Genomic DNA, 26,631 nt, shown 5'->3' with positions numbered 1-26,631 from the left:
AGAAATGGTGTTGGAACAACCAGATTATCCATATGGGTGAAAAATGAGACTTTATTCCTATTTTACACCATATACAAAAAGTTAAGCTGAGATCTACCACAGACATAACTAAACATAAAACCTAAAACTACGGTTTCTGGAAGAAAGCATAACAGAATATTTTTACAACCCTAAGGTTGGTGAAAAATTTCTTAGACTTCAAAAAGGAAAACTGGATTTCATCAAAAATGAAAATCTTTTGCATGACAAGAGAAACCACTAATAAACAACATCACCCGCGAGAAATGAGTTCCTTGAACACTCAACTACATGAGACCGAATGGTCAAGGTTTACCCAAAAGCAAAGATGAGAAGGCAAGGAGGGGAAGGGAAGCTAGATCAGGAAACAGAAGAAAAAGTGGAAATAATGAGAAAGCTGACACACTGTGAAAAGTGTAACTGATATATCATGGAACAATCTGTATAAAAATTATTAAATGGAAACCTAATTTGCTGTGTAAACTTTCACCTAAAACACAAGGTATGTGTGTGTGTGTCTGCGTATACACATATGTACCATTATATATGTATAAGGCAAGCCAAATGAAATGCAAGCCACAGAATGGGAGAAAATATTCATTACACATGTATCTGATAAATGACTTGTACTGGAATCATAATCAAATACACTTTACACCAAATGAAAGAGTAATAACTAAAAGTCTAATAACATCAAATGTTGACAAGGATGCAGAAAAACGGGACTGCTCACACAGTGCTGGTTGGAAAACAGTTTGGCAGTTTCACACCAAGTTAAAAAGATATCTTTACTGTGTTCCTGCTATTCTACTACTAGGTAATTACACAAGAGAAATGAAAACCTAAATAAAAGGCATACAAAAAAAAAAAGAACATTCACAGCAACTTTATATATAATAGTCAATAACTGGAAACAATCCCCATGTCCATCAATAGACAAATGGATAAAGTGTGGTGTATCTGTATATATAAAATGGTATTTAGCAATAAAAAGGAATAAGTTGATTTACCCAAAAACAAATATATACCAAAGACATGCTAAACAAAAATACCTCAGAAAATTAAATTATGGAATTGAGGTTAGACCAAAGGTAAAACACCGAGATAGCTACAGACTATTTTAGCTAAAATTTGTATTCATGTTATAGTATTTTTTTATTTATTCCTGCAACAGATATTTTGAGCATCTCAGTATGTACAAAACATATTATGTGTGCCCTTCTCTGTGCTGGCGACTTATCACTGAACAAGACAAAGTCCTTACCCACATGAAGCTTATATTCCAATAAACAAGACTAACAAATAAATACATGAAATAAAGTGGCAAGAAATGTTACAAAAGACTAAAATTAAGAGAGGGCACGGCCATGTATAGATCTGGGGAAGAGAGTTCTAAGCAGGGGGAACAGCCAACATAAAGGCCCTAGGGGAAGAAATATTCTCGGTGTGTCTGAGCAACAGCTAGGCCAGTAAGTTTTGAAGTCAGTAAGGAAAAAAGTGGTAGGAAATAAAGAAAGAGGTATGCAAAGCCACATCACGTATAGCCTCGTAAGCCACTTTCAGTACTTACGAGGCTTATTTAGATTTCAGAAGGATGACTCACTGCTGTGTAGGCAACTTTTAAAAGAAAAGACACATGCACGACTAAGGCACTTAGACATTTTAAGAAGTGGTCTGAATGTGTAAGGAAATACAGGAAAATAAAATCAAATACTCTATCAAGCTATGTACTTAGTTCTAATAAAAGCACAAAGAGCAAAGAATGTTTCTTTCCAAGTATCTAACCCAGATATATCTAACCCAAGTATCTGAACTCTAAACCACCTACCCATCTGTGATTTTTAATTTACTTGATTAGAGAACACACATGCTGTCTGGCAGGTCCTCCCTACCAATCATTTCCATTTATGTCCAGAAGGGTCCATTTCTTTGATTTTCCCTACTGTGCCTTACACAGTGCGAAACAGAACAACAGCCTAATGTGATTTTTTTTTTATATAAAAGCTAATGGTGAAATTCATTTATTCTTAGAATATTGAATATTCTACCTATTCCCAAAGTGAAATAAAGATTGTTCAGTTGCTTCTCATGCAGGAAAAAGCACTCATACCTGTCTTTCTCTGATCCCGGAACAGTACCCGTATTGGTGGATCCAGGAACAGAAGCGATAGGAGTGCCAACAGTGCGAAGATTCTGGATTACAGATGACAAAAACTGCTGGCTAGCACTTTCATACAAATCAAAACAAATCTGATATGCCATCAGGAGGTTGTCTTCCTTTACCAGTTTCTCCAAGATATCACTCACAGCCTGAGGATCATCTAGGAAAATTAAGCACTGAAAAAGAGATAACAGTTACATAATAGATGAAACTTTGTTTACAAGATACTCAGAGAGCGAGAAAACAATCAACAATATACCCATAAAACCTTACTGCCGTCAAGTCAATTCTGACTCATAATGACCCTATAGGACAGAGTAGAACTGCCCCATAGAGTTTCCAAGGAGCACCTTGTGGATTCGAACTGCTGACCTTTTGGTTTGCAGCCGTAGCACATAACCACAGGGTTTCCCAATCAACAATATAGGAAACTTTAAAATACAAACACAAGCAAACTGGGGCAGACTCTTTACTCCAGCGCTCTACTTCTGATTCTGGTACTAGACAAAATTTTCCTTAAAAATGGCAACTGCCTTCTGTAAGAAAATCTATACAAATTACATCCCCAGTTCCTAATACTGTGTCTGGCAATGAGCAGTATTCAGTTTGGTTGCTGAATGAACCTTGACTTCTTTAAATCTTATCTGTAACTTATATCTAAATGCTCCTTCAGCTATATTTTCTGCTTCTACCATATCTTGAGAATAACAAAGGCAACAAGTTCTTCAAGATGTTTCCTTAAAAAATTATATAAATTTTTATATTGTAGGAATCATTCATTCATTCAACACCCACTGTATTGTGTTGGGCCAGGATAAGAGGTATTAAAATTACAATTTTTGAAGCAGTTTTCTTCGTATCCTTAGGATCTGCCGTATGTTTAAATATTACTATCCAATAAAGTTAGGATTTTCCTTTTAAGAACTCAATTTACATTTTCTTTTTCTGTTAGTAGCAAGTAACTCAATTTTAAAGTAAACACATTAATCAAGGTTATTATAAATTAAGAATAGGAAACAAGGGCAATAGAATACATGACCAATAGGAGAATGGTTGGTAAGGTAAAGTGAATTAGGTAAAGTACATCCACTGAATGACTACTGCACAATCAGGAAAACAGGGGCGAAGAGTTACAGCACGGAGACACGCTAAAGGGCATGTACAAGTGATGCTGCTCGCCTCCAGGGAACAGAACTAGGTAGCTAGAAGAAAGGGGTAGGAAAAAAACTTTTCACTGTATACTCTTTGGTCCTTTTTGAATTTTGAATCAAGTCACTACATTACATAATATGTAATATATTACATATAAACCATAAAATACAATATATGTAATACAGTCACATAAAAACTGTAAGATAAAAAAAATTTTAATTTTAAAACGACAAGGAGTGAAACAGCTAACAGATAAAGTTGTCTTTGGGGAGTAAAACCGAAATGAAGAGAGGAAGAGGGCTGCAGGAGAATACTATTTTTTACATGAGACTTTCAGTTATCATTTGAAGTTTGTATTCCATTGACTTGATATGTTAAAAAAAAATACATATTTAAAAAAATCAGGACATAAAATTGTTAGTCAATTAGTTAGAAATAAATAAAACTCCTAAAATTTATATAAACTGAAATGGTGATATAAATATGGGTATTTTTTCTTTCGGCTTTTCCTATGTTTCAAACTTCCTTTAGAAAACATGTATTAGTCTAAATTTTAAAAAAGTATAGAGGATAATAAAATAAGAACATACTACGGTGAAAAGCAACAACCAAAATACATAAAATGCTGTATTGTAAGCAAAATACAAAAATTTATGTTGTATACTTGTTAAAAAGCAACGCTTTAAAAAAATCTATGCACACCTCCATTCAATAAAGTTCAGCCACTAAGAATGTGGTAAATATACACATGCAGATAAGCTGGGGAAAACCACTACGCCTTACCTTTGGGAAAGGCCCACGTAAAGGGAAAGACTTACTTCTCCTTTTACGTGCTCCTGTACTGTCTGAAATTTTTTTCATGTGCAAGAAAATTCGTATGTGAAAAGAGATAAAGAAATATACCAAAATGGTTTGGGTAAGGCACAACAGATGAGTTTTACACTTCAAATTCTCTTTTAAATGAAACAAAGTAGAACATGAGCAGTGTTTTTTCTTTTCTACCTTCTTTTTTTGTACCTTCCCAGTTTTTTCTTAACTTTGAGTATTTCAAAAATGAAAAAAAGTTTAACAGCACACAGGAAGAATGCATTTAAACAAAATAACTTTTTTGTTTTCTGAGATTCAGCTTATCAGTAAAATGGAATATTAACAACATACCCTGTCTTCACAGGACTGTTGTAAAGATCAACTGAGACACTTGTATAAAACCACTAGGGTAACAGAGTTGTAGTGTAGATAATGTAGTATAGTGTTGCTGTTAGCTGCTGGTAGGTGGCCCCCAACTCATGGTGATCCCATGCACAACGGAACAACATGCTGTCCAATTCTGTGCCATCATCCCATGACCGGTTGTAGACTGGATCGCTGCAATCCACGGGGTTTTCACTGGCTGATTTTCCTAGTCTGTCTTAGTCTGAAAGCTCCGCTGAAACCCGCTTAGCATCATAGCAATACACAAACCTGCACTGATGGAATGGTGGTGGCTTTACATTGGCTGGGAATCCGACCCAGGTCTCCTGCACCGAGGGCGAGAAATCTGCCAGTGAACCACTACCGCCCTCTAGTGTAGCGTAGTATCGTGTGGTTACCTGACAAACATTGATGAAATCGGGTTTCTCCAAGTTCATATAAATTTTGACTAGAACTCTCAGTACTTTATTCCGAAACTGTTTATTCTGCATTAAAGACATGCAGAGCTTGAGGCTATAAGCTAGCATTCCAGGGACATCATTCTGAAAGAGACAATTTAAAAACACATCATTATCTGGTTCCTGAAGCATTACATTTATTTAAAAATGGAATTACTTCAATCTACGTTTGCTAGCCATTCTAGGCAGTCAATGATTTAAACCTCTTGAACAACAAAAATTTTAACAATTTTAGATGAAAACCTTAAAAGAATTACATGTTTTCATATCTTCATGAAAAAAAGGACTGAAGAGTTATCATTTAGTGATGCCCCAGGACGATCACTACTTGAACACAGTAGAATACAACAGAGCGATGCTTTTTAGCTATTATACAACTGTCCATATAACAAGTGGCTACATTTTTCAATGGTTTCTGAGAGTCTTTCTGCCTCTTACCTTGCTACTAGACTCCGTCATGACTCAGTGCCTACACTCATTGTTTTCCCTCAGGCCAGTGAACACAACCTGACAGGACTGCTCTCAGCTCTGAGTAACCCATGCCTGAGTGCTGTTGCATCTGTCGGGCGCTCTCCTATGAGTAAACCTGACTCCAGACTATGTGTGTTCACTCTGTGGTTCTCAAAAGCATCCCCTGTATTTGGGATACCAACCTGTTCTGTAAAGTCCTTCAACATAAACAAGCATATTTAAGAGCTAAAAAGGTGTTTTTCGAAAAGCAAGCTGTGGCACATCGGTGTGTAATGAAATCAACTTAACAGGGTATGACCAGCATTAAAAGAAAAAAAAAAAAAAATTAAAAAAATTCAGAGTACACCACAAGTGGTAAGGGTAGGTATTGTTCCATGAAATGTAAGTTATACCCATATGCATATGTGCTCTAGGCTACGAAGTAAGATGCACTTCTTCCTCTGCTTTATTTAAAAGCAAACACTTGGACTTTAGGTCTAGCTCAACACTATATCTCCGTGCCTAGAACAGTATGGCACATAATAGGCACTCAAAAAATATCTGCTGAAATGAATGAAAGCAATTTTAATTCCATTTCCATCAGGCAAGAGGCTACGAATGTACAAAAATGAAATAACGATCGGACAAGGGCTATTCTATCACAATGGGTCATTCGTTAATTTACTCATTAAAAAATCTTACTCCTGTCGTTAAGCATTGCCTTAGGATTGTCCACAGAGTGGTGGACAAGGCACAAAAGACCTATCCTTATTGAGTTTATAATCTGGTGGGAAAAAGAGGCATTACCTACCTAATAATACAATTAGTTAATTACTACAGTTGTAAACACTGTGAGAAAAGGATAGAGTTCCATGTGATGACAGAAGAATTGGACCTAGTCTTTGTAGTAGGGCTAAGGAGAGTAGGAATGGTAGCGACTGAAAGCGGGCTCTGTAAACAAGTGACAGTTGACCTGAGCTCTGAATCATGAACAGGAATTAAGCAGGTAAGAAAGGAATGGAAAGAATATTTTTGGCAAAAAGCAGAGAGATGGGGGTAGAGTACCTCTAGGCGTTGAGAAGGGGCAGAATGGCTAGAATGCAGAGAGCTCGCTCGTGGAGAAGGACAGGCAGGGAGGCGAGTGAAGTGGGCCTGCAGCACAGTGTTCATTTAACTCAGCCCTACGCTTGACTTTCTGGCCACTTTGGTTGGTAACTTACAATTGTCATAATTGCTGCGAAACACCCCTGGACCAGAAATCTAGTTTGTAGTTTTAGCAATAGTAAATGCATATATTTATTAACACAGTCTTCTTAAAAAGGGTAGTACAATTAATACAGCATTCCCACACAAGACCTCAAAGGTATCAAAGAAACGTGGTAGGAAACAGCAGAAATTGTGGGCACAGGAACACAGCTAAGAGTCATACATAAGTATAAAAATATTTGGCCAAGAGCATGCTATTATTTCTAGATTTTCTTTTCACTATCCATGAGATTTTCAGTTTTAATAATTAGCTTTGCTCATTCCCCATCATTGCCAATCTCCAGATTTACATCATCTACCTACCGACTCCAATACGGTCTTCTCAAAGACATCCAGCCTCCGCGTCTCCAGAGCAATGCCGACAGCCTGCTTATACTTGTGATCATCCAGGCACCGCTGGAACATTTTATTCACGATGCCTTCCAATCTCTGGTCAATAGGTTTTTTTTCTCCTTCAGGCAAATCTGCATTTTCCACACACTGTTTGGTGTAGTGATCAATGCATTTTGCTATGAAGAAAATAAAATAACTCTGATCACCTGGTAAATTGGGCTGAACTACCACCTATAATCACATAACCTTACAGGATGACTATAAATAAGCAAATTGAAAAGCATCAAAAACTTATATAAACCAAACCCATTGCCACTGAGTCAATTCCAACTCATAGTGACCCTACAGGACAGAGTAGAACTGCCCCATAGAGTTTCCAAGGAGCGCCTGGTGAATTCGAACTGCTGACCTTTTGGTTAGCAGCCATAGCACTTAACCATTACGCCACCAGAGTTTCCAAAACTTATATATTCAAATTAATATTGTTCTCTCCTTAACAATTATACTGGAGAGCTATGCTCTAATTCTAATAATTCTTAAGACATCCATACATTATTCAAAACATTTCTGTCTTGTTACTTTATTTTGACCAAAATTCTATTACTCTACTTGATTAAGCTGTTTACTCAACAGAGTTGGCTACAAATAACTGCTGACTGTTTTACTTTGAAAAAACAGATTTTTGCCATCATTGAAAAAAGGCCTATTACAGCAATCATTACATGGTGATACACAATTACCCTTCTTTGCACCAACAAAACTATTTACTCCTTAAGAGTATGGTCCTTGTCTAAATCATCTTTGTCACACAATGGCATAGTGACTTGAAATGTGCCACAGGTTCTAAATGTAATTCCAAAAGATTTCCAAAAGCTTTCCCAGCAATTGTAGCAAATCAGTTGAAATATTCATTTTCTTAAGGTGAGGCGGGTGGGACCTATTTCTCCCTGGAAATTCATGCAACGGTGCATGTGCACAAGTTGGCTTTCACATTCCACAAAGATTCGGCCAGATGGGGGAGGTGGGGTGGCACGGAGGAGTGAGCGCATGCATCTCAGTTGACACTTGGGAAGTACGGTTAGATAATCTAAAGAAAAGGGTGTCAACAGCACAGCTGTTGGAAGTCACAGAAATTTGCTTACAACTTTATTAACACTATCTTTGCAATCACACCTTAATCTTTCTAGGAACAACCAAAGGGGGGAATTTCTCTAAGCCTCTTTCTCCTGCATAACGAAGATAAAGTAGCCACCTGACAGGAATGATATACCCACTAATTATCCTCTTTATAGCTTACAAACTATAGCCCCAGGAAAAAGAAATAACCTGAACTTCTATGAAGAATTCCAGGCCTACAAAACACATGCTAAGTAGGTCTATACTTGGGGGGAAGCAGAGGACTTCTATAAATTGGAATACACTTTATTCAGGGGCCATCCTAGAGAACGACGCAGATCCAGGTAAGAACCAAAACCCAAGTGGCAGTCAAAGAACATATCTTAAACAATTCTAGTTGTAGAAAATCTTCTAGTGTAGAAAATCTTCACCAGGCCCCTAATATGAGGGTTTTTTTTTTTTTTTTTAAACTAACTGCAGTTAAGTTAGTTCCTTCCACCGGAGAGGAAGCTCAGAATTACAACATTTGGGGAGTTTTATTTAAATTATATAACTGAGGAAAAAATGTACCTACCAAGCATCAGGTAAGATTCACGCTCTCACTCACCAGGTTTAAGCCATAACTATGTACCAGAATCTAGCCTCATTCCCAGCTGAGGTCTTTTCATATCTGGAGATGACTTTCTAGTCTTGAATTTCTAGAAGTGCTGTGTATGACATTCAATAAGATCCTAGAAAGCTTTCCCCAAATTCTATTTTGTATATTCCCTCACAAATGTCATTGACATTTTTAAAAATCAGTTCTAGCAGACCCTACAAAGTTAGAAGAAAACGGTGAGCCCCACTTCCACAAACAAAAGCAGATAAAGCTGGTCTATTGATCAATAATCTCCTTCTATAAGCTAAGATGATATCTAGTGTTTGGAAATAGGGAAGGCATCTACCACCTCATAGCACTTTATGGGCAAGCAGTCCTGTTTAAAAGCATAATGATTTATAAAATGGTGGCACAGCAAAAATTTGTAGATCACTGTTGGAAAATGCTATCAACATTTGTCAAAAAGCTATCAAATAATAGAAAAGAGATAAAAATATTTTACTCCTCACTTCTAACTTAATACGGGGAAAGTGCTCTGATTTCAAATGATATGGTTTACCCTTTAAAATCATCTGTTCTTTCCACAGGACCCAAAGATGAAAATCCCTACAGCAGTAAAGTAACTTGCAATATGGCAAAAACCTTAAAAATGTGAGTTCAGAATCCTAATTTTGAACTTCAGGGACATCTGAAGACGCTTCCTTTGGAGCCCCTTGCACAGCATCTCCCAGTTTCTGAGAGAGAACACTAATTCTCTCCTTTTATGGTTTAGGGTAAATAATGTCAATCTCCTCTCAATCAGCAGTGCAGAGTATCTATACTGTACATTCTTGACAGAGAACATATACTTGACCTCTCTGTAACTATGATCCAAAGCTTGTTTGCTAGAAATGATATCTGTAGAAACACATCTGAAGGGTATGCAGTCCCTTCTTTAATCTATATCAGGAATTACCAAACTTTTTTTTAAAGCTACAAAACTTTTGAACAAAATCTTAAATAGTAGAGCTACTCTGGTTGATATATGAGACAGAGGACCCATAGCCTTACCTGTCTGCCACCTACCCTCTCGCTTCAAATTCTTTTTGAAATATGGCAGCATATTAAAATAAAGAGATGACTGCGATAACAATGGTTACTAGTAGAAAAAGCATGGATTTTGAAGGGTGTAAACCTGGGTTTTGAATTCTGGCCCTCCTATTTAACAGCCATCTGCCTTTATAGTCTCAGAGCCTGGGTTTTCCCATTTGTAAAAGGGGCTAGTTCCTTCCTCACAGGGTAGGTATAGAATAAACCATGGTGTGCAGAGTGACAGGCACTGTGCCTGGTACAATGCACATATTAAATAATGGTTTCTTAAAAACAAGTATATAAACTGCTATCTTTCATTTTTGTTGTTCACAGTAATCTGCTTTAATCTTATAATAACATGGTCATTAAACTAGAGCAAATTACAACTCTCAATGTAAAGACTGAAAGAGCAATTATCTATAAAAACCATTTTCTGAACTAACTCTAAAACATGAAATATCCCCTAGTCCTGTGTCCAAGAAGTTTATGTTAGATAACCATAATGACTGAGGTAACTAGCTTTATGGGTTATGTTGGTTGTTTTTGAATAATTTCTTGGGTTCATTCTTTAACTGTTTTGTGAGGTGAGCTTCTCCTTTATCGCCGGTATTGATGCTCCTGCTCACTATGACAAAAAATAATGAAGCACACAGTCGGTGGGCAGGCCTAAAGCTCAGTCTGTATGAAAGGACTGCAAAGACCACAAACTTCACAGCAAAATCTGGCAAATTCAAAACGTAATCCAGAAAAAAAATGCAATATGCCCTAGAGCAAGAAAGAAGCCAAGTAGATAAAACCTTACCAAACGGAAGATAATTACCTATAATAGTCTCCACGTATTCCGAGTTATCATTGACATTGAAGAGGTCACCCGCTCCAAGAGCATAATTCAGAGACTCTTCAAAAGCCCCCAGATGATAAAATACTTTTGATGCCACTAAGGCTGCAAACTGCCGACTCCGGAAACCTTCATCTTCATACAAAACTTCTCTGAAAGAAATTAGGAAGTATAGGCCTAATTCAAACTGGTTTTCCTTAAGACCCAAGACTAAACATTCAAGTGGCAGTTAGTAGCAACAAATGTCTAAATGAGTTAATAAGCTGCAAGGCTCACATCCACAGGTAAATAAAGGTGGTCTACCCTATTCAATTTATAGAAATAATTTCTTACATTTTGTCTACAGACTCAGAAATTTCTGCCCAGAAATCATTGACGACTGCATTCAGTTTGTGAAGTGCAAATTCCTGTAGAAAATAAAACCAAAATTCAGTTTTGAGATAGACTTGCCATTACACTTCCTTTAAAAAAAAAAAAAACAAAACATTTCCAGCAAATCAATAGCTAAAACCTCAGTAATAATCACTAAAACTTTTGATCTATGACAAATATAAAAATTTATGAACAACAACAACAAAAAAACATTGCCGTCGAGTTGATTCTGACTCATGGTGACCCTATAGGGCAGAGTAGAACTGCCCCATACTTTGCAAGGCTGTAATCTTTACAGAAGCAGACTGACACACCTTTCTCCTAGGGAGCAGCTGGTGGCGTCGAACTGCCTACCTTTTTTGGTTAGCAGCTGAGCACTTCACCACTGTGCCACCAGGGCTCCCTTTTTAATCTATAACAAATATAAAAACTTACCAACAGACTTATATTTTCTCTTAGGTTTATAATTTCCTTTCCCTTTTTAATCATAAAACATCTGATCAGCCCTATAATGTCATTCCTTATCTTAACGAGCATTTCCTCCTTATATACGCAAGACCAACCCCAGGAAGAATTCAGGTGTTTAGAGCTGCTTGAAGTATATTCCAAATTTTCATTAAATGAAAATAACTTTAAATACACAACACAAAAGAAACAACTTTTTGTGCTTTCCGTTGATAAAGAAACTAGAGGTTATTCAAGTGCCATATTGAGGTTTACTTGCCTTAGTCTTGTTAAAGTCTGGGGAAACCAACCACTATTGCCGAAATACTTTCCTGGTGGCGTAGTGGTTAAGAGCTACAGCTGTTAACCAAAAGGTCAGCAGTTTGAATCCACCAGGCACTCCTAGGAAACTCTATGGGGCAGTTCTGCTCTGTTGTATAGGGTTGCTATGAGTTGGAATCAACTGATGGATATGGGTTTGATTTTGGGTTTTTTTTGGTGCTAGTAGTCAAATAAGGGGCGGGGAGGGGCAAAGGCTGGGTAGGACGGTTACATTAAATGATGGAAGATCTACAGATATCGGGAGCCCTGGTGGCACAGTGGTTCAGAGCTCAGCTACTAACCAAAAGGTCGGCAGTTCAAATCCACCAGATGCTCTCCGGAAACCCTATGGGGCAGTTCTTCTCTGTCCTGTAGGGTTGCTATGAGTCAGAATAAACTCAATGGCTCTGAGTTTTTTTCTTTGTTTTTATACAGATATCACCAAATTCAAACAGCTTCAGAGTATTCATACTAAATGCAGTTACTTTTTCTTCAACTCATACCTTGAGCTGTGGTTCTTCTTCATCCAGAAGAGAGATAATTCCAGCTGTAAGGCAAACGGTATATCGTGATTATGAATTATATGCTCAGTAAGATGCAAATAAGTGCTTGGTGAAAAATACACGGTGGCTGGGAACACACAAAGGCTTCACTAGGGCAAAGACTATTTTCTTTAATGCTGTAAAGGTTTATCGTATCTCAGAGTTCAACAATTAACTATATTATCAAATCCCCATGACACCATTTATATTAGTTGCCTAATTCAATGGTTTTCAAAGTGTGGTCCCTGGACCAACAGCATCAGCATTACCTGGGAACTTGTTAGAAATGCAAATTCTTGGCCCCACCCCAGACCTACCGAATTAGAAATTCTTGGGTTGAGGCCCAGCAACGTGTGTTTTAATACACCTTCTTTGTGATTCTAATGCTCACTATAGTTTGAGAACCACTGGCCTAATTTACTGACTCAAATAGGCTAAAATGAGAAAACTTTTCACAATTTTAAAATTATTCACACAAAATAAACCTAGTTATAAAAATTATATGGAAGAAAAAGGAGCATTTAGTCATCAACTCAACAGGGCAAAAGATTTTGATTATTTCGAGTCACTATAATAAAGCTGGAAGAAAGGCCTCGAAGTCTACGTCCAAAAATCTGCCAACGTAAACCCCATGGATCACAACTACCCAATCTGTAACTGATCATGGGGATGGCGCAGCACTGGGCTGTGTTTTGTTCAGCTGTACATGGGGTCACCACAATTCAGGGCTGACTCAAAGGAAGCTAACGACATCAACAATATTAAGGCACCTCCTTGTATCACAAGTAACCTAGAACATGTAAATGACGGACAGTCTTACTTGCTGTAATTTCAATTACCCAAGCACGGTGTTCCCCATAAGCTCTCATCCTAGCTTCAAGGTCTCAGCACTAACACAGGACAGTAAAGAAAACAACTATCCTCTCAAAAGAACAAACCTTGAAACATAATCATATGTCAAAGGGATCCCTGGAAAAAAATATATGGGAAATTACTGTTCTTAGAATATAAAGGAAACCAAATTGTCTCTCAGAAATGCTTCCCATATAGGTCTTAAAATCTTTCTGGAACACTAAGCAGAAACTAGGATTTGATTAAAAAGTATCAAGGCAGTTTCTAACTGATAAGTGTAGATTTTCCAAAGTTTCCTGTAGTCTTTAAAGAGTCATAAAGAAAAGGATACAAAACTTGCCAGTGAACTATCCCATGGTGCTAGGGCATACTGTTCTAAAAGCAGATAAAAAGACTAGGCTGGTATGACAAGTCCAGAGCAGAGCTACTGAACGGACAGCATGAAGAAGATAAATTTTAAAGAATCAATCACCTAAAAAAAAAAAAAAAGCAAATAGGTGTTATGGAATGGATGACAGAATGCGTAGATGTGGAACAGATTACGAATACTGGACACTTCGTCAAAGTATTAAAAATGCTGCTGACTTCCTATCATCCATCAGTGGTGTGTCAAACTACTGCTACCAAAAGCGGGGAGAGATTTTTATACTCTCCTGTCTGGTTTCTCTTGTGACTAATTTGTTAGATGGGTGTCTTGGCTCAGAAACTCAGCCCTTGGCAGTGGAAGAGAACTAAATCAAACACTCTCACTTCATACACTAATATCTCCCGTTCTTAAAAACAAAGCAAAACTGTCCTTTGGATGGGGGGGGGTGGTGGTGGTGGAACAGGTTTAAAAACGCTAAAATCCTCTTATGCCATTAATAACTCAGTACATAATTATCTAAAATTGTTGACTCAATTTACAGCACTATTTGGATATTAATTATAAATATGGAAGTATGTTCCAGAAGAAACAGCTTAAAAAGTTGAAAGTGGTTTCCTCTAGGGATCAGGAAGGGGAAAGAAAGGTAGAAGTCTTCTGTTATAAACTATTTAGCACTATTTTTCTTTATGTGCCTATATTACATTTAAAAACAAACATCAATCGTACATTTTTCTCCAGCAAACTCTCTCCCTCTACTCAAACAGGTGTTATGGAATAGACAGAATGCTTAGATGTTGTTATGGACTGAACTGTGTCCACCAAAAATGTGTGTCAACTTGGCTAGGCCATGATTTCCAATACTGTGTGTTTGTCCACCATTCTGTGATCTGATGTGATTATCCTATGTGTTGTAAAACCTAACCTATGATGTTAACGAGGTAGGATGAAAGGCAGTTATGTTAATGAAGCTGGATTCAATCTACAAAATAAGGCTGTATGTATCTTGAGTTGATTTCTTTTGAGATAGAAAAGAGAAGCAAGCAGAGAGGAGAGGGACTTCCTATTACCAAGAAAAGAGAGCGAGGAGCAGAGTGCAATTCTTTGAACCAGGGCTCGTATGCTGAGAAACTCCTAGACCCATGGGAAGACTGATGACAAGGACCTTCTTCCAGAGCGATAGAGAAAGGCTTCCCCTGGAGCTGACCCCCTGAATTTGGACTTCTGGCTTCCTAGACTGTGAAAGAATAAATTTCTGTTTGTTAAAGCCATCCACTCGTGGTATTTCTGTTATAGCAACACTAGATTACTAAGACAGATGTAGAACAGATCATGAATAGGAAAACATGGCTAAATTTCTTAAAAGAATTAACAATACATGTTGACCTCTTATTCACTATCGTGTTCTTAGTGCCTAACAAGTGCTCAATAAATAGTGGATAAATGAACAAATAAACTGACTAATCCACACCAGAAGCATTACATGGGCCTCTTTAGCACCTGGGCCACATGGTAGACTGATGTGAGCCAAAGGACAGGAAACAAAGTGACCAAAGGTTTGGATCGGGAGCTGATAAGTAATCTAGTAAACTTAACAAATGACAGTAATAAATACAGGCTAAACTATCATCATAGAATCTCCGTGTTCTAGGAATTATGAAAAGTTTTCTGCCCAAAATTTCTCTCAAGGAGAGAAAGGCAGTAATCAGGCAAATAAACAGGGTAATTACATGATTGTGATGGTGGGGGTATTTAGGGGGGACAGAGGCAGCATGTTTTAACACGGTGGTCAAGAAAAGACTAACATATGAGCAGACACTGAGGACTGAAAAGGCAAGGGAAACCTTGAAGTAAGAGGAGCCTAGAAAGGGGGAACAGAATGTGCAAGGGCCCTGAGGCAAGAAAGAAAATGACATATTCAAGGAACAGAAAGGCCAGTTTCATTAGGGTGTAACAAACAAGGAAGAAAGAGTGCACTATAAGATGATGCTGATATTAGATCATAACAGTCTTTGGTTAAGAGTCTGGACTTTATTCTAAATACAATGGAAAGCCACCAGAAATTTTAAACAAAGGAATGATACGATGTGAATAAGTAGTTTTAAAAAGAATACTCTGGCTACAACAAGAAGAACGGACTGTAAGGAAGTAGGAAACCCTGGTCGCGTTGTGGTTAAGTGCTACAGCTGCTAACCAAAGGGTCGGCTGTTTGAATCCACCAGGCGCTCCTTGGAAACTCTATGGGGCAATTCTACTCTATCCTATAGGGTCGCTATGAGTTGGAGTCGACTTGACAGCACTGGGTTTGGTTTGGTTCAGTTTGGTTTGGTTTGGTTTGGTTTGGCATGGAAGTAATGGTGGAAAAAACAAAGCCCTGGCTGTTAACCCAGACAAGAGATGAAGGTGGTATGGGCTCAGTTGGAAGAGGTATGATGGATAGATTTGAAGTAGCCTGGGGCCTACATTTACAGGTGGCATGAAACTTAGTGCTTATTTTACCTTTAAAGAGCTCAGACTGGGACTGCTCTTCATTACAGTGACTTAAGGGCCCCTGGATGGCCTGAATGGGTAAGTGCTTGACCACTAGCTGAAAGGCTGGCGGCTGGAACCCACCCAGAGTCACCTCTGAAGACAGGCCTGGCAATCTACTTCCAAGAAAGTCACAGCCTTGAAAACCCAGTCGAGCAGTTGGGGTCGCCAGGAGTCAGAATCAACTAGATGGCAACTAACAAAAGCAGCCCTGGTATTGCAGTAGTTAAGTATGATGTTAACCAAAAGGTCAGTGGTTTGAGCCCACCAGCTGCTCCATGGCAGAAAGATATGGCAATCTGCTTCCGTAAAGGTTCACAGCCTTGGAAACTCTATGAGACAGTTCTACTGTGTCCTATACTGTCACTATGAGTCAGAAATGACTCGACAGTAACGGGTTAACATCGACATTGACCTAAAATTGATCTTCCAATCATCTGTATTCCTTTGGGACAAAGATATAATTCCATGTACAAGTGACAGCCCTTCAAATCTTTGAAAATAACTATTATGTCTCCCTGACTGATGGCGACCGTGTAGGACAAAGCAGAGCTGCCCCATAGGGTTTCCAGGGAGTGGCTGGTGGGTTCCAACTGCTGACCTTTTGGTTAGCAGTCAAGCTTTTAAACTTCACCACCAGGGCTGGGAATTGGATTTGGTTTTGGATTCTGTCTCTCAGCATCTCCACCAATTTCTTTAACCAGTCCTCATAAAAACATGGTTTTGAGCTCCTTACCACACAAGTTACTTTCTTCTGATCAACTGTTGCCAAAAAATATTTGTGAGAAAAGTGCAGAGCAAAACAGGACGAAAAGGGGGTGTGTAAGCAGACAGGGAAGAAAGCACCACGGATGCAAGGACGCAGACAGCTACTTGCAAGTCACCCTGCAGGGAGGGGTTTAAACATTTCCACTTAAAACTTGTTTTCTATGTTATCCCATTTCAAAAGTCATTACACGAACCTATTTATAAGATCTTTAGTCTGAAACTGGGAGGAGCAGGGGAAGACTATGACATCTGCTCCTTGACCCGTTCCTTCTTGAAGGCAGACTATTTCTGGGACACCTAGCATCACACGGTAAGTTGAAACTCAGTATAAAATGCGATCTTCTGGGTGCTGTCCTCACTGAAGCCGCCAAGCACCTGACCTCCCTGGGTGCTTTAACTGAATCCCCTCAGAGTGGACTCAGACATGACCCACCCCAAACCTAACTTCAAATTTCGCTCCAAGGAGAGGGGTGCCCCGGCCAGGTCCAGAAGCACTTGGGGGGCAGTTATGCTGTCTGCCCAGGAGCTGCCTTACTCTCCGGCTGCACAGGCGCCCACCCCGGCCCCGACCACCTGCTGGGCGCCAGCGGGATAAGAGAAAGGAGAGCCCCCCGGGGGTAGGCAGGGGGCCAGAACGACCCCCGAGTCGGGGCCCGGGGGTGTGGCCAGAGAGGGACGCCGGAGCGGTCGACCGTGCACGCTGCCCCCTGAGCCGGAGGCAGCCGCGAGGCCCGCCGAGGGGCACAGCGAGGACCCCAGACCCCGGGCCGGGGTGGGCTTTGGGCAACGAGGGAAGGCGCAGGCCGGCGCTCCGCCGGGAGGTGCCCAGTCACCGGCACTGACTCAGCTAAAAGCCGGCGCGGCGGCGGCTGCGGTTCTTCCCTTTAGCCGCCGGCTCTGGGCCGTGCTCACCGGCTGAGGTGATCATGGCTGCGCCCGCACTCGCCCGCCGTCCCGGCAGCGCCGTGTATCTGTCAGCTCAGGGCCCGCTCGCTCCGCCGCCGCTGCTAGCTCCCGGGTGAGCTGCCCAGTCAGTCACCTCCTCAGGCCGCCGGCTCGCTTCTCGCCAGGACCCCGCCCGCCCCGGGGCTGCCCGCCGCGCCGCCTGCCGCCCGCCGCGCATTTGACCCCAGCCTGGGTCTTCCGCGCCGCCGCACCTGCCCTGGCCCGCGAGGAAGGATGCACAGAGAGCGTCGCTGTTTCTTCTATCCTTCTGGGGCCAGAGCCCCCGCGCGATCAAGACACTCGTCCGCACTTGGGATAAGGCATTACAATGGCCATCTCTGAAGAGAGGCCCCCATACCGTCACCCCCTCCCCATTGCCGAGAGAAAGGGTGTTGAGGGGAATGCGAGTGGCGCCTGCAGCGCCACCTGCTGCGTGGGCGGTCTCAGTGCAGTCCCCCGCTGAGCCAGGCCTTCGGGGGAGCAGAGACAATTTTCTTAGGTGATTCTCCAGGACTTCCAGCAGTCGGTTTTCAAAAGAAATCCTCCCAGAAGTGATTCATTAGCATAATGAATCCATAAGTACTCATTGGTTTATTATAAAGTTGAACAATGAAGATTTTTATTTTTTTGAATAGTTAATACATGATTCAAAAATCAGAAGTAAAAAAGATACACAGTGAAAAGTTTTCCAAAGAAAAAAAAAGTCTCCCACTCTTGCCTTGCGTCTGTCCAGTTCCCTCTCCCTCCGTAGCAATGGTTCTTGGTTTGTAGCTTACCTTTAGAAATTTGAAATGGATTGTTAGCATTACCGTTTACGGTCTTATTCCATTTTCCATAGCCAACTTAGGAGTCCGTGAGTGGTGCAAATAGATAAGAGCTTGGCTACTAACTCAGAGGTTGGCGGTTCAAATCTACCCAACGGGATCTTGGAATAAAGGCCTGGCAATCCTTTTCTGGAAGATCACAGTCATTGAAAGCTCTATGGAGCACAATTCTACTCTGAAACACTTGGGGTCACCAGGAGTCAGAATTGGCTTGATGGCAACTGGTTTTTTTGTTTTTTGGTAGAGCCAATTTACTTCAGTAGTCAATACTGAGAAAGTCCTGACAAAGATTAGTGGCAAATGCTATCATTTTTTAAGCCAGGAGCCTTGCATTATCGGGCTACTCTTCAACAAGACAGTCACGATTAAAGCGTATTTCTGAAGCCTTTTCAAAACAAGCTAATCTAGTGGCACAAGTCAGTGTTTTGTGGTTGCCAATGAATTAAAAGTTGGTTATAACACATTTGTGTGTACGTATGAATTAAAAAAAAATTTTTTAATTAAAATGTGTATTCTTTAATTGTATTTACTATGTCTTAATAATTAAAAAAAAAATTTTAGAATACTAAAAACTAATATTCTTAAACTTTGGTTATTAAGATATAAAAAAACCAAAACCGAACCCATTGCTGTCAGGTAGATTCTAACTCATAGCAACCTTATAGTACAGAGGAGACCTGCCTCGTAGAGTTTCCAAGGAGCACCTGGTGGATTCGAACTTCCAACCTTTTGGTTAGCAGCCATAGCATGTAACCACTACACCACCAGGGTTTCCATTAAGATATAGTAAATTTTAAACATTCTTTAAGAACCTGTGGTTCAGACAGAAGGCACTGTCCCAGTAGGTGTGCAGGAAAAATAAAAAGTTGAGTCTTGGGGTTAACATTTTACAGAGGTACTTTAGCCAGTCCTTCACATAAAGACGTTATGTGCTCCCAAATGCCCAGAGGGGTCACAAACAAATGGCAAGAGGTAATAGAAATGTGTGAAACAGGCCTAAACCAAAAAACAAACAAACAAAACCCGTTGCCATCAAGTCAATTCTGACTCATAGTGACCTATGAGTTATAGGCCTAGTGTAAGAAAATACTAGCTTAGTGTCAGGGAGGCAATAGGGAGTGGTGAGGACTGTGACAAAATGAAAAGGGAGTGCAGCATGTAAAGAAAACAGCTGCTATTCAGCTTCTGCCGTGTAGCTAATCAGGAATGCAGGGCTACTGTTGCTAGAGGTTATGATTTTTTTTTTTTTAAAGAAAAGCCAGAAATCTGAATTTCTGTTTTTTAAATGTTGGCAACTGTAGTGGGTGGAATAATTTGCCCCCAAAGATATACAGGTCCTAACCTATGGAACTTGTGAATATTACTTTATATAGGGCAAGAATGTTTTTGCAGATGTGATTAAGTTTAAAGATCTTGAGCGGGGAAGATTATCCTAGTGTTATGGGTTGAACTGTGTCTGCCAAAAATATGTGTTATAAATCCTAACCTCCATGCCTGTGGTTATAATCCCATTTCGGAATGGTTTGTCTTTGTTATATTAATGAGGCTGGATTAGTGTGTCATGAGTCAACCTCTTACAAAATATACAAAGAACAGATTAGGATAAGCAGGAGTCCTGGTAGCACAGTGGTTAAGAGCTTGGCTGCTAACCAAAAGGTAGGACAAGGAAGCAAGCAGAGATGGGAGAAGATAGATGACAAGCCGCATGGAGGTCCCCAGTGAACCAGGAAATGAGCTGAAGAGACAAGGACCTTCCCCGATGGCCAACAGAGAGAGAAAGCCTTCTCCTAAGACTGATGCCCTGAATTCGGACTTCTAGCCTCCTAAACTGTGAGAAAAGAAATTTGTTCGTTAAAGCCACCCACTTGTGGTATTTCTGTTATAGCAGCACTAGATAACTAAGACACTTAGATTATCAGAGGGGGCCCTATGTCAAGCACCATGTCCTTACACAAGCGAGTAGAGGGGAATTTGTCACAGGAGAAGGGCCATATGAGGGAAGCAGAAGGAAGCAGAGCCAGAGAGAGAAGACACTAAGCTGCAGGCTTTGAAGATGGACAAAAAGGCCAGGAGCCAAGGAAAAATGGAACGCAGCTCTAGATACTGGAAAAGTCAAGGAAATGGCTTCTACCCCAGAGCTCCAGAGGGAACGTGGCCCTGCCAACACCTTGCTTTCAGCCCTGTGAGACTGGTTTCAGACTTCTGAGCTCCACAACTGCTAGAAAATAACTTTCTGTTGTTTTAAGCCACTAAGTTGTTGGTAATTTGTTACAGAAGTGAAACTAATACAGCAACTAATTGGAAATGTTTGAAAACAAAGAGGCGGCCAGTTTGCCACCTCTGTCCTTCAAGGACAAGATGTTCTCTATGAGGCTCTATGTGTCTCCAGCTTGGACGTTGTGTTCCTTGTTGTCACAACGCCGTTGTAGCCCCACGAGAACCCTGCGAGATGGCTTGGCGGGGGAATCAGGTCTTCCCTTCTCAGGGATTCTGCTTTCAGGCCTGGGTGTTGGCGCCAAGCCTCTGACTCCTCCCACTCCACTCCTTCCCCTCTTGACTCCTAAAAACCCTCAGGCCCCCCCTTGGGCTCTACTCGCAGGCTCCTCCTTCCCCGTTCTTCCCGGGAGGGTGCAAGACCTTCCATGGCTGTGGGCAAGCTGGGGGCTCCTCAAAGGTACCCCTGCAGCCCCGCTCTCTCTACCAAGCGCCAGACTCACACGCTACCGGACGTCTCTGCTTGGGTGATTCAGGGACCCTCCAACTTCACAACCTCCAAGCATCACACACTGTCCGCCCCCTCCCCACTTTCGCTTCTGTCTTGGTCTCAATGCAGGTGAAGGGCGTCCGTCCGTTACTGAAGCAGAAACCTGAGGGCGCCCCTGACTGTCCTCTTGCCCCTACCCAGTCAGCACTGATCTTGTCTCCTTCACACCTGGCACAGGTTCCCCTCCTCACTCCACCACCCGCCCTTTCCTGGCTGCAGCTGTCTCCGGCAGCCTTGAAGTCACGCTACACTCTCAGTCTCCGCCCACTGCTCACCACCGCCAGACGCTGTGTCCTAAACAAGCACCGTCAGGACTCTCTCACCCTGCATACCCCTTTATCACTGCCTGCCACCCACTGCCTGGCACCCCACGCCCCAGCCATCCAGAATCCCTGCAGCTCCCAGCGAGGCCCTGTGCCTTGTCTCTGACCTCGACGCTTGCTCTTACCTCTGTCTTCAAAGCCCTCTCCCCCACACCCTTGGCTAACACCACTCATCTTGAATCCCAGCCACCTGGCACCTCCTCCAGGAAGCCTTCCTTGATCCTCTCCATCATGCGAGCCTTTACAGCCCTTCCACACTACAGTTAATCATGTCTCCTTGCCTGTGTGCAAACCGCACAAGAAGCTACTCAAGGGCAAAGCCACATCTCATTCATTTTGGTATCCTTAGCACAGTGCCAGGCACACACACACACACCCCAAACTCACTGCTGTTGAGTCAATTCTGACTCATGAGGACCCCATGTGTGTCAGAGTAGAACTGCTCCACAGGGTTTTCTTGGCGCTAATCTTTGTGGAAGCAGATCACCAGGCTTCCTTCCACAGCACTACTGGGTGGATTAGAACTAACCTTTAGGTTAGTAGTTGAACACAAATGGTCTGTGCCTTCCAGAGATCAGGCACATAGTAGGTGCTCAGTAAACATTTGTTGGATGAACAAATAAACACCCAGGGTCAGTTAGTTATCAGTATGGGGCTAGAACTCAGACCTACGGCTCTGAAACCCCTGCCCTCTCTGACTCTAAAACAAGTTCCATGTACGTTGAGAGGAGATTCAGGACATTGTGAGATCACAGAATGAATTTTTACCCAGTGCTCTGTTCATGAACAACTATCTCTCTCCAAATTTAGAGGTGATACAAAGTGTCTCATAGCCCAAAGGAGGTCCACTGTGTCCTCAGTAGACATCGACTGTCAGAGTGAAGGGATAAGCCCGTGACCGTGACCCTGCCTAGTGCTGGGCTGCTGCTTTCTTCCGCATGGTCCACCGTGAACACTGGGCATTCCTGGGTGACGCCAGTGGTTTGTGCTCGACTATTAACCAAAAGGTTGGAAGCTTGAATCCACAGAGCAGCACAGTGGAAGAAAGGCCTGGCAATCTACTTCCATAAAACTCCAATCAATCCCATTGCCATCGAGTCGATTCCAACTCATAGCGACCCTATAGGACACAGTAGAGTTGCCCCATAGGGTTTTTAAGTAGCAGCTGGTGGATTTGAACTGCTGACTTTTTGGTTAGTAGATATAGCTCTTAACCACTGCACCACCAGGACTCCTCCCTAAGATCGCAACAAGAACAACTCATTGCCGTCGAGCCGATTCCGACTCATAGCGACCCTATAGGACAGAGGAGAACTGCCCCATAGAGTTTCCAAGGAGCGCCTGGTGGATTCAAACTGCCGACCTTTTGGTTAGCAGCTGCAGCACTTCACCACCGCCGGGGTTTCTTCCGTAAGAGTACTGCCATTGAAAACCCCACTGAGTGCAGTTCTAACTCTCACACACATGGGGTCGCCATGAGCCAGAACGGACTACACCGAAACAAGTTTGGCTTTCTAAGTGTTACTAGAGCATCTCCCTGACGGGAGCGGCGCCCTCTGGTGGTCACAATTCTCCCTACAAGCAGGAGAACTCCGGAAGGCTGCGAGAAGCCTATGGACCCTCCTGCGCCAGAATGCCGGCATTTCACTTCCAGGGTCTGGATCAGTCTTCCTATCAGAAAACGAGCTTGACTGCTCGTTTAGGTACAGCGTGATGAGATGCAAAGAGTGAGCACTGGAACCTGGCACACCTGGGTCAAAGCCCTGAGCCGTGGGTGTCCCTGACCTGCACCTCCTGGCCTCTGCTGCAAGGATCGGATCCACCCACCTAGCAGGACGGCTGGGAGGAGGGCTCTAATGAAGGACTGGGCATGGAGCGGGCCTGCATAAACCACCGTTCCTGTTATGTCGACAGGGACTTAACCACGAGGCTGGTTCTGTTGCAGGTACGACATGGACGTCACATACTTTAAGACAAAAACCATTTATTCATTGGGGTAGGAATGTGAGATGCAGCCATGGGTGAGTGTTCGGTCACCACGCCTTTCGTGATGCCTGGTGAGGGCTGTCTTTGGTCTGGGTAGATGGAAGCACACAAGGACCCCGGAAGCCTCAGGGAGAAGCTAGGATTCTCTTCCTCTGAGGATGGTGTCCAGGAGGGCAGCTCCTCTTGGGCAACCAGATGGCTGCTTTGGACAGGCTAGCTACTGGGAGCCACTGTCGCCCCCACGCCTGAGAGTTTGGATGACCGGTCAGCTCTGAGCAAGGGGGTGGGGGGGGGGCTCCTGCCTCAGGAACCATGTGAACCCAACCCTCAAGACAGGTCTCTGGCTCGAACCTCACTGTCCAGTATGGCAGCCACATGTGTTATTGAGCACTTGGACAGTAGTGTGACTGAGGAAATAAATTTTAACTCATTTAAATTTGAATTTAAAAACTAATACTGAGATCAGTTATTGGAAAACTTCTAAGTATATTTGGGACAACTTGGGAATGTGAGTTTACCTTTTTAGCTATAAATGTAATGCAATCTCAAGAAATATCAAGTGTTTCTGATAAAAATTTAGTTGGGAGTTCTAAGTGTAAAATTCTCATAGGATTTCAAAGACTTGGCACAAAAAGAGAATGAAATAACTCAGTAATAATTTTTTTTATATTTACAGTTGATAACATTTTGGATGTATTGGGCTAAATATATTATTTCAATTAATTTCACTTGTCTCTTTTCTAGTGTGGTGACTAGAAAATTTATGACATATAATGACACACGGTGCCCTGGTGGCATAGTGGTTAAGAGCTTGGGTGCTAACCAAAAGGTCAGTAGTTCAAATCCACCATCCTCTCCTTGGAAACCCTATGGGGGCAGTTATGACATATAAATGACATCTGGGACTTGCGTTATATTTCTCTTGGGCGGTGCTGGTATAGACCGGCAACTGCTCTCCCACACAGGCCTGGCCCAATGGCCTCCTCCATCTTGCCTGCTTTCTGCTGTAGGGGCAGGGAGACCCATTCCTGTCAGGAAAGAAGGGGCTGGGCGTGTCTGCTCTGGCATCAGGCAGCTCTGGAGCCAGGATGCACATGGGACCCTAGGTAGTCAGGGTGAGAGTTGTCTGGGGTTGAGGGATAATGATCCAGGGTAAGCACCCTGAGCTGAGAAGACCTGGTTACCCAGTGTCATGGACTGAATTATGTCCCCCCCCCAAAATGTGTATATCCATTTGGCTGGGCCATGATTTCCCGTACTGTGTGGTTGTCCTCCATTTTGTGATTGTAATTTTATGTTAAAAAAGATTAAGGTGGGATTGTAACACTCTTACTAAGGTCACATCCCTGATCCAATATAAAGGGAGTTTTCCTGGGGTGTGGCCTGTACCACCTTTTCTCTCTCAAGAGATAAAAGGAAAGGGAAGCAAGCAGAGAGTTGGGGACCTCACACCACCAAGAAAGCAGTGCCAGGAGCAGAGCATGTCCTTTGGACCTGGGGTCCCTGCATGGAGAAGCTCCTAGTCCAGGGGAAGACTGATAAGAAGGTCGACAGAGAAAGAAAGCCTTCCCTTGGAGCTGATGCCCTGAATTTGGACTTTTAGCCTACTTTACTGTGAAGAAATAAATTTCTCTCTGTCAAAGCCATCCACTTGTGGTATTTCTGTTATAGCAGCACGAGGTAACTAAGACACCCAGTCAGCGATAGGAGGGCCTCCAGCAACGAGACAGAGACCCAGTTTCTGCAATCAGGACTCAGAAGGAGGATTCAGTCACAGGACTAAGCCCACTAAATCCAGGGCAGGAGCCACAACCTGACTGAATACGTAAGCCTCAGTCCCTAACTGAGGGTGTCGGAATTTCAGCTGTCCCAGAAGAGGCAAGATGGTTCTGGTGTGGTGCAGGCCTGGGTCTGCATTTGTGGCAGGAACCCTGACTGGGGCTGGGGGGCACAGGGAAGAGGTCAGAAAGCTTCTCGCTCTTGCCAGAGCCCCAGCCCCGTACCGGTCCCAGTGCCCAGCCCCGCTTTGGCCCTGAGCTGCCCAACACTCTGGTCCCCTGAGTGGGATTCCTGGTACCCGTGCAAACCACAGCCCCGCCCAGCAGGGCAGTCTCTATCTCCACTTCCAATCACTGTTAGCGGCCAGTCCTTGCCATCCGCATGACCTGTGCCGGTCCTCTGCTATCCCCACGATCAGCTGCAGTTAGGACCATGGTGATCCATGAGATTTTTAATTGGCTAATTTTTGGTAATAGATGACCAGGTCTTTCTTCCTAGTCTGTCTTAGTCTGGTGGCTGCGCATGAAATGCATCTGCCAGGAATCGAACCCAGGTCTCCTGATGGAAGGCAAGAATTCTACCACTGAACCACCACTGCCCCCATCTGCTCCCATTTAGGAAGCCCCAAAGGCATCTGAAGGGTGCATGTCAGCCTTGACTGTGCATTCTGACCTGTGCCGTTCCCCCTGAAGTCCAAGATTGCACAAGCGGCCAGCTGCCCAAGCCAAACTCCACGCCTGTCCCAATCCCAATCCCTGAGACGTTAACGTGCAAAACCAGGTCAGGAGGGGGTTAGGCAGCCCTTGGTACAAAGCAGCTTGCTTCCTCCTCTTATCCTTTGGGCTGGCAGTGTTTGCCTCCCAAACAGGACAAAGTTCAGCCTCCTGGCCCCATGCTCTGTGCAGTATTGTTCTACTCCACCTTAAAATGTAGGCTGCTTAAAAGGGACCAAAGCCATCGTTAACCTTCCCCCAGTGGGGTTTAGTCCTCTGCCCAGGCATGGGGGCTCACGGAGATCACAGGGGTGGACGCCTCAGCCCATGGCCCCTTTGCCTTAAGCTTTCAGTTTGACAAGTAAGGGACTCCGGTTGTACAGTCCTCCCAGGGAAAAACCCTTTGAGAGGAGAAAAGTTGTGACACAAATATTACAAAGGTTCTCTGAGTCT

At 42.5% G+C, this 26,631-nt stretch overlaps 1 protein-coding gene across 1 annotated transcript in view; it reads right to left on the bottom strand.

Moving 5' to 3' along the window:
- Positions 1-17,900, bottom strand: part of PSMD1 (proteasome 26S subunit, non-ATPase 1) — a 112,684-nt gene extending 94,784 nt beyond the window's left edge. Inside the window, exons 1-7 of the mRNA XM_049888432.1 lie at positions 17,757-17,900; positions 12,293-12,336; positions 10,986-11,059; positions 10,635-10,804; positions 7,000-7,205; positions 4,921-5,064; positions 2,129-2,355 (exon numbers count right to left, since the gene is read on the bottom strand). Coding sequence (XP_049744389.1) covers positions 2,129-2,355; positions 4,921-5,064; positions 7,000-7,205; positions 10,635-10,804; positions 10,986-11,059; positions 12,293-12,336; positions 17,757-17,772 — 881 coding nt within the window. The 5' untranslated portion in view covers positions 17,773-17,900. The remainder of the gene's footprint in view (positions 1-2,128; positions 2,356-4,920; positions 5,065-6,999; positions 7,206-10,634; positions 10,805-10,985; positions 11,060-12,292; positions 12,337-17,756) is intronic.
- Between the last annotated feature and the right edge of the window lie 8,731 nt (positions 17,901-26,631).

The sequence above is a fragment of the Elephas maximus genome, chromosome 6 (assembly GCF_024166365.1).
Source record: "Elephas maximus indicus isolate mEleMax1 chromosome 6, mEleMax1 primary haplotype, whole genome shotgun sequence".
Taxonomy (NCBI): Eukaryota; Metazoa; Chordata; class Mammalia; order Proboscidea; family Elephantidae; genus Elephas; species Elephas maximus.
The sequence above is the reverse complement of the archived record's forward strand: the minus strand, read 5'-3'. Positions and strand labels throughout refer to the sequence as shown.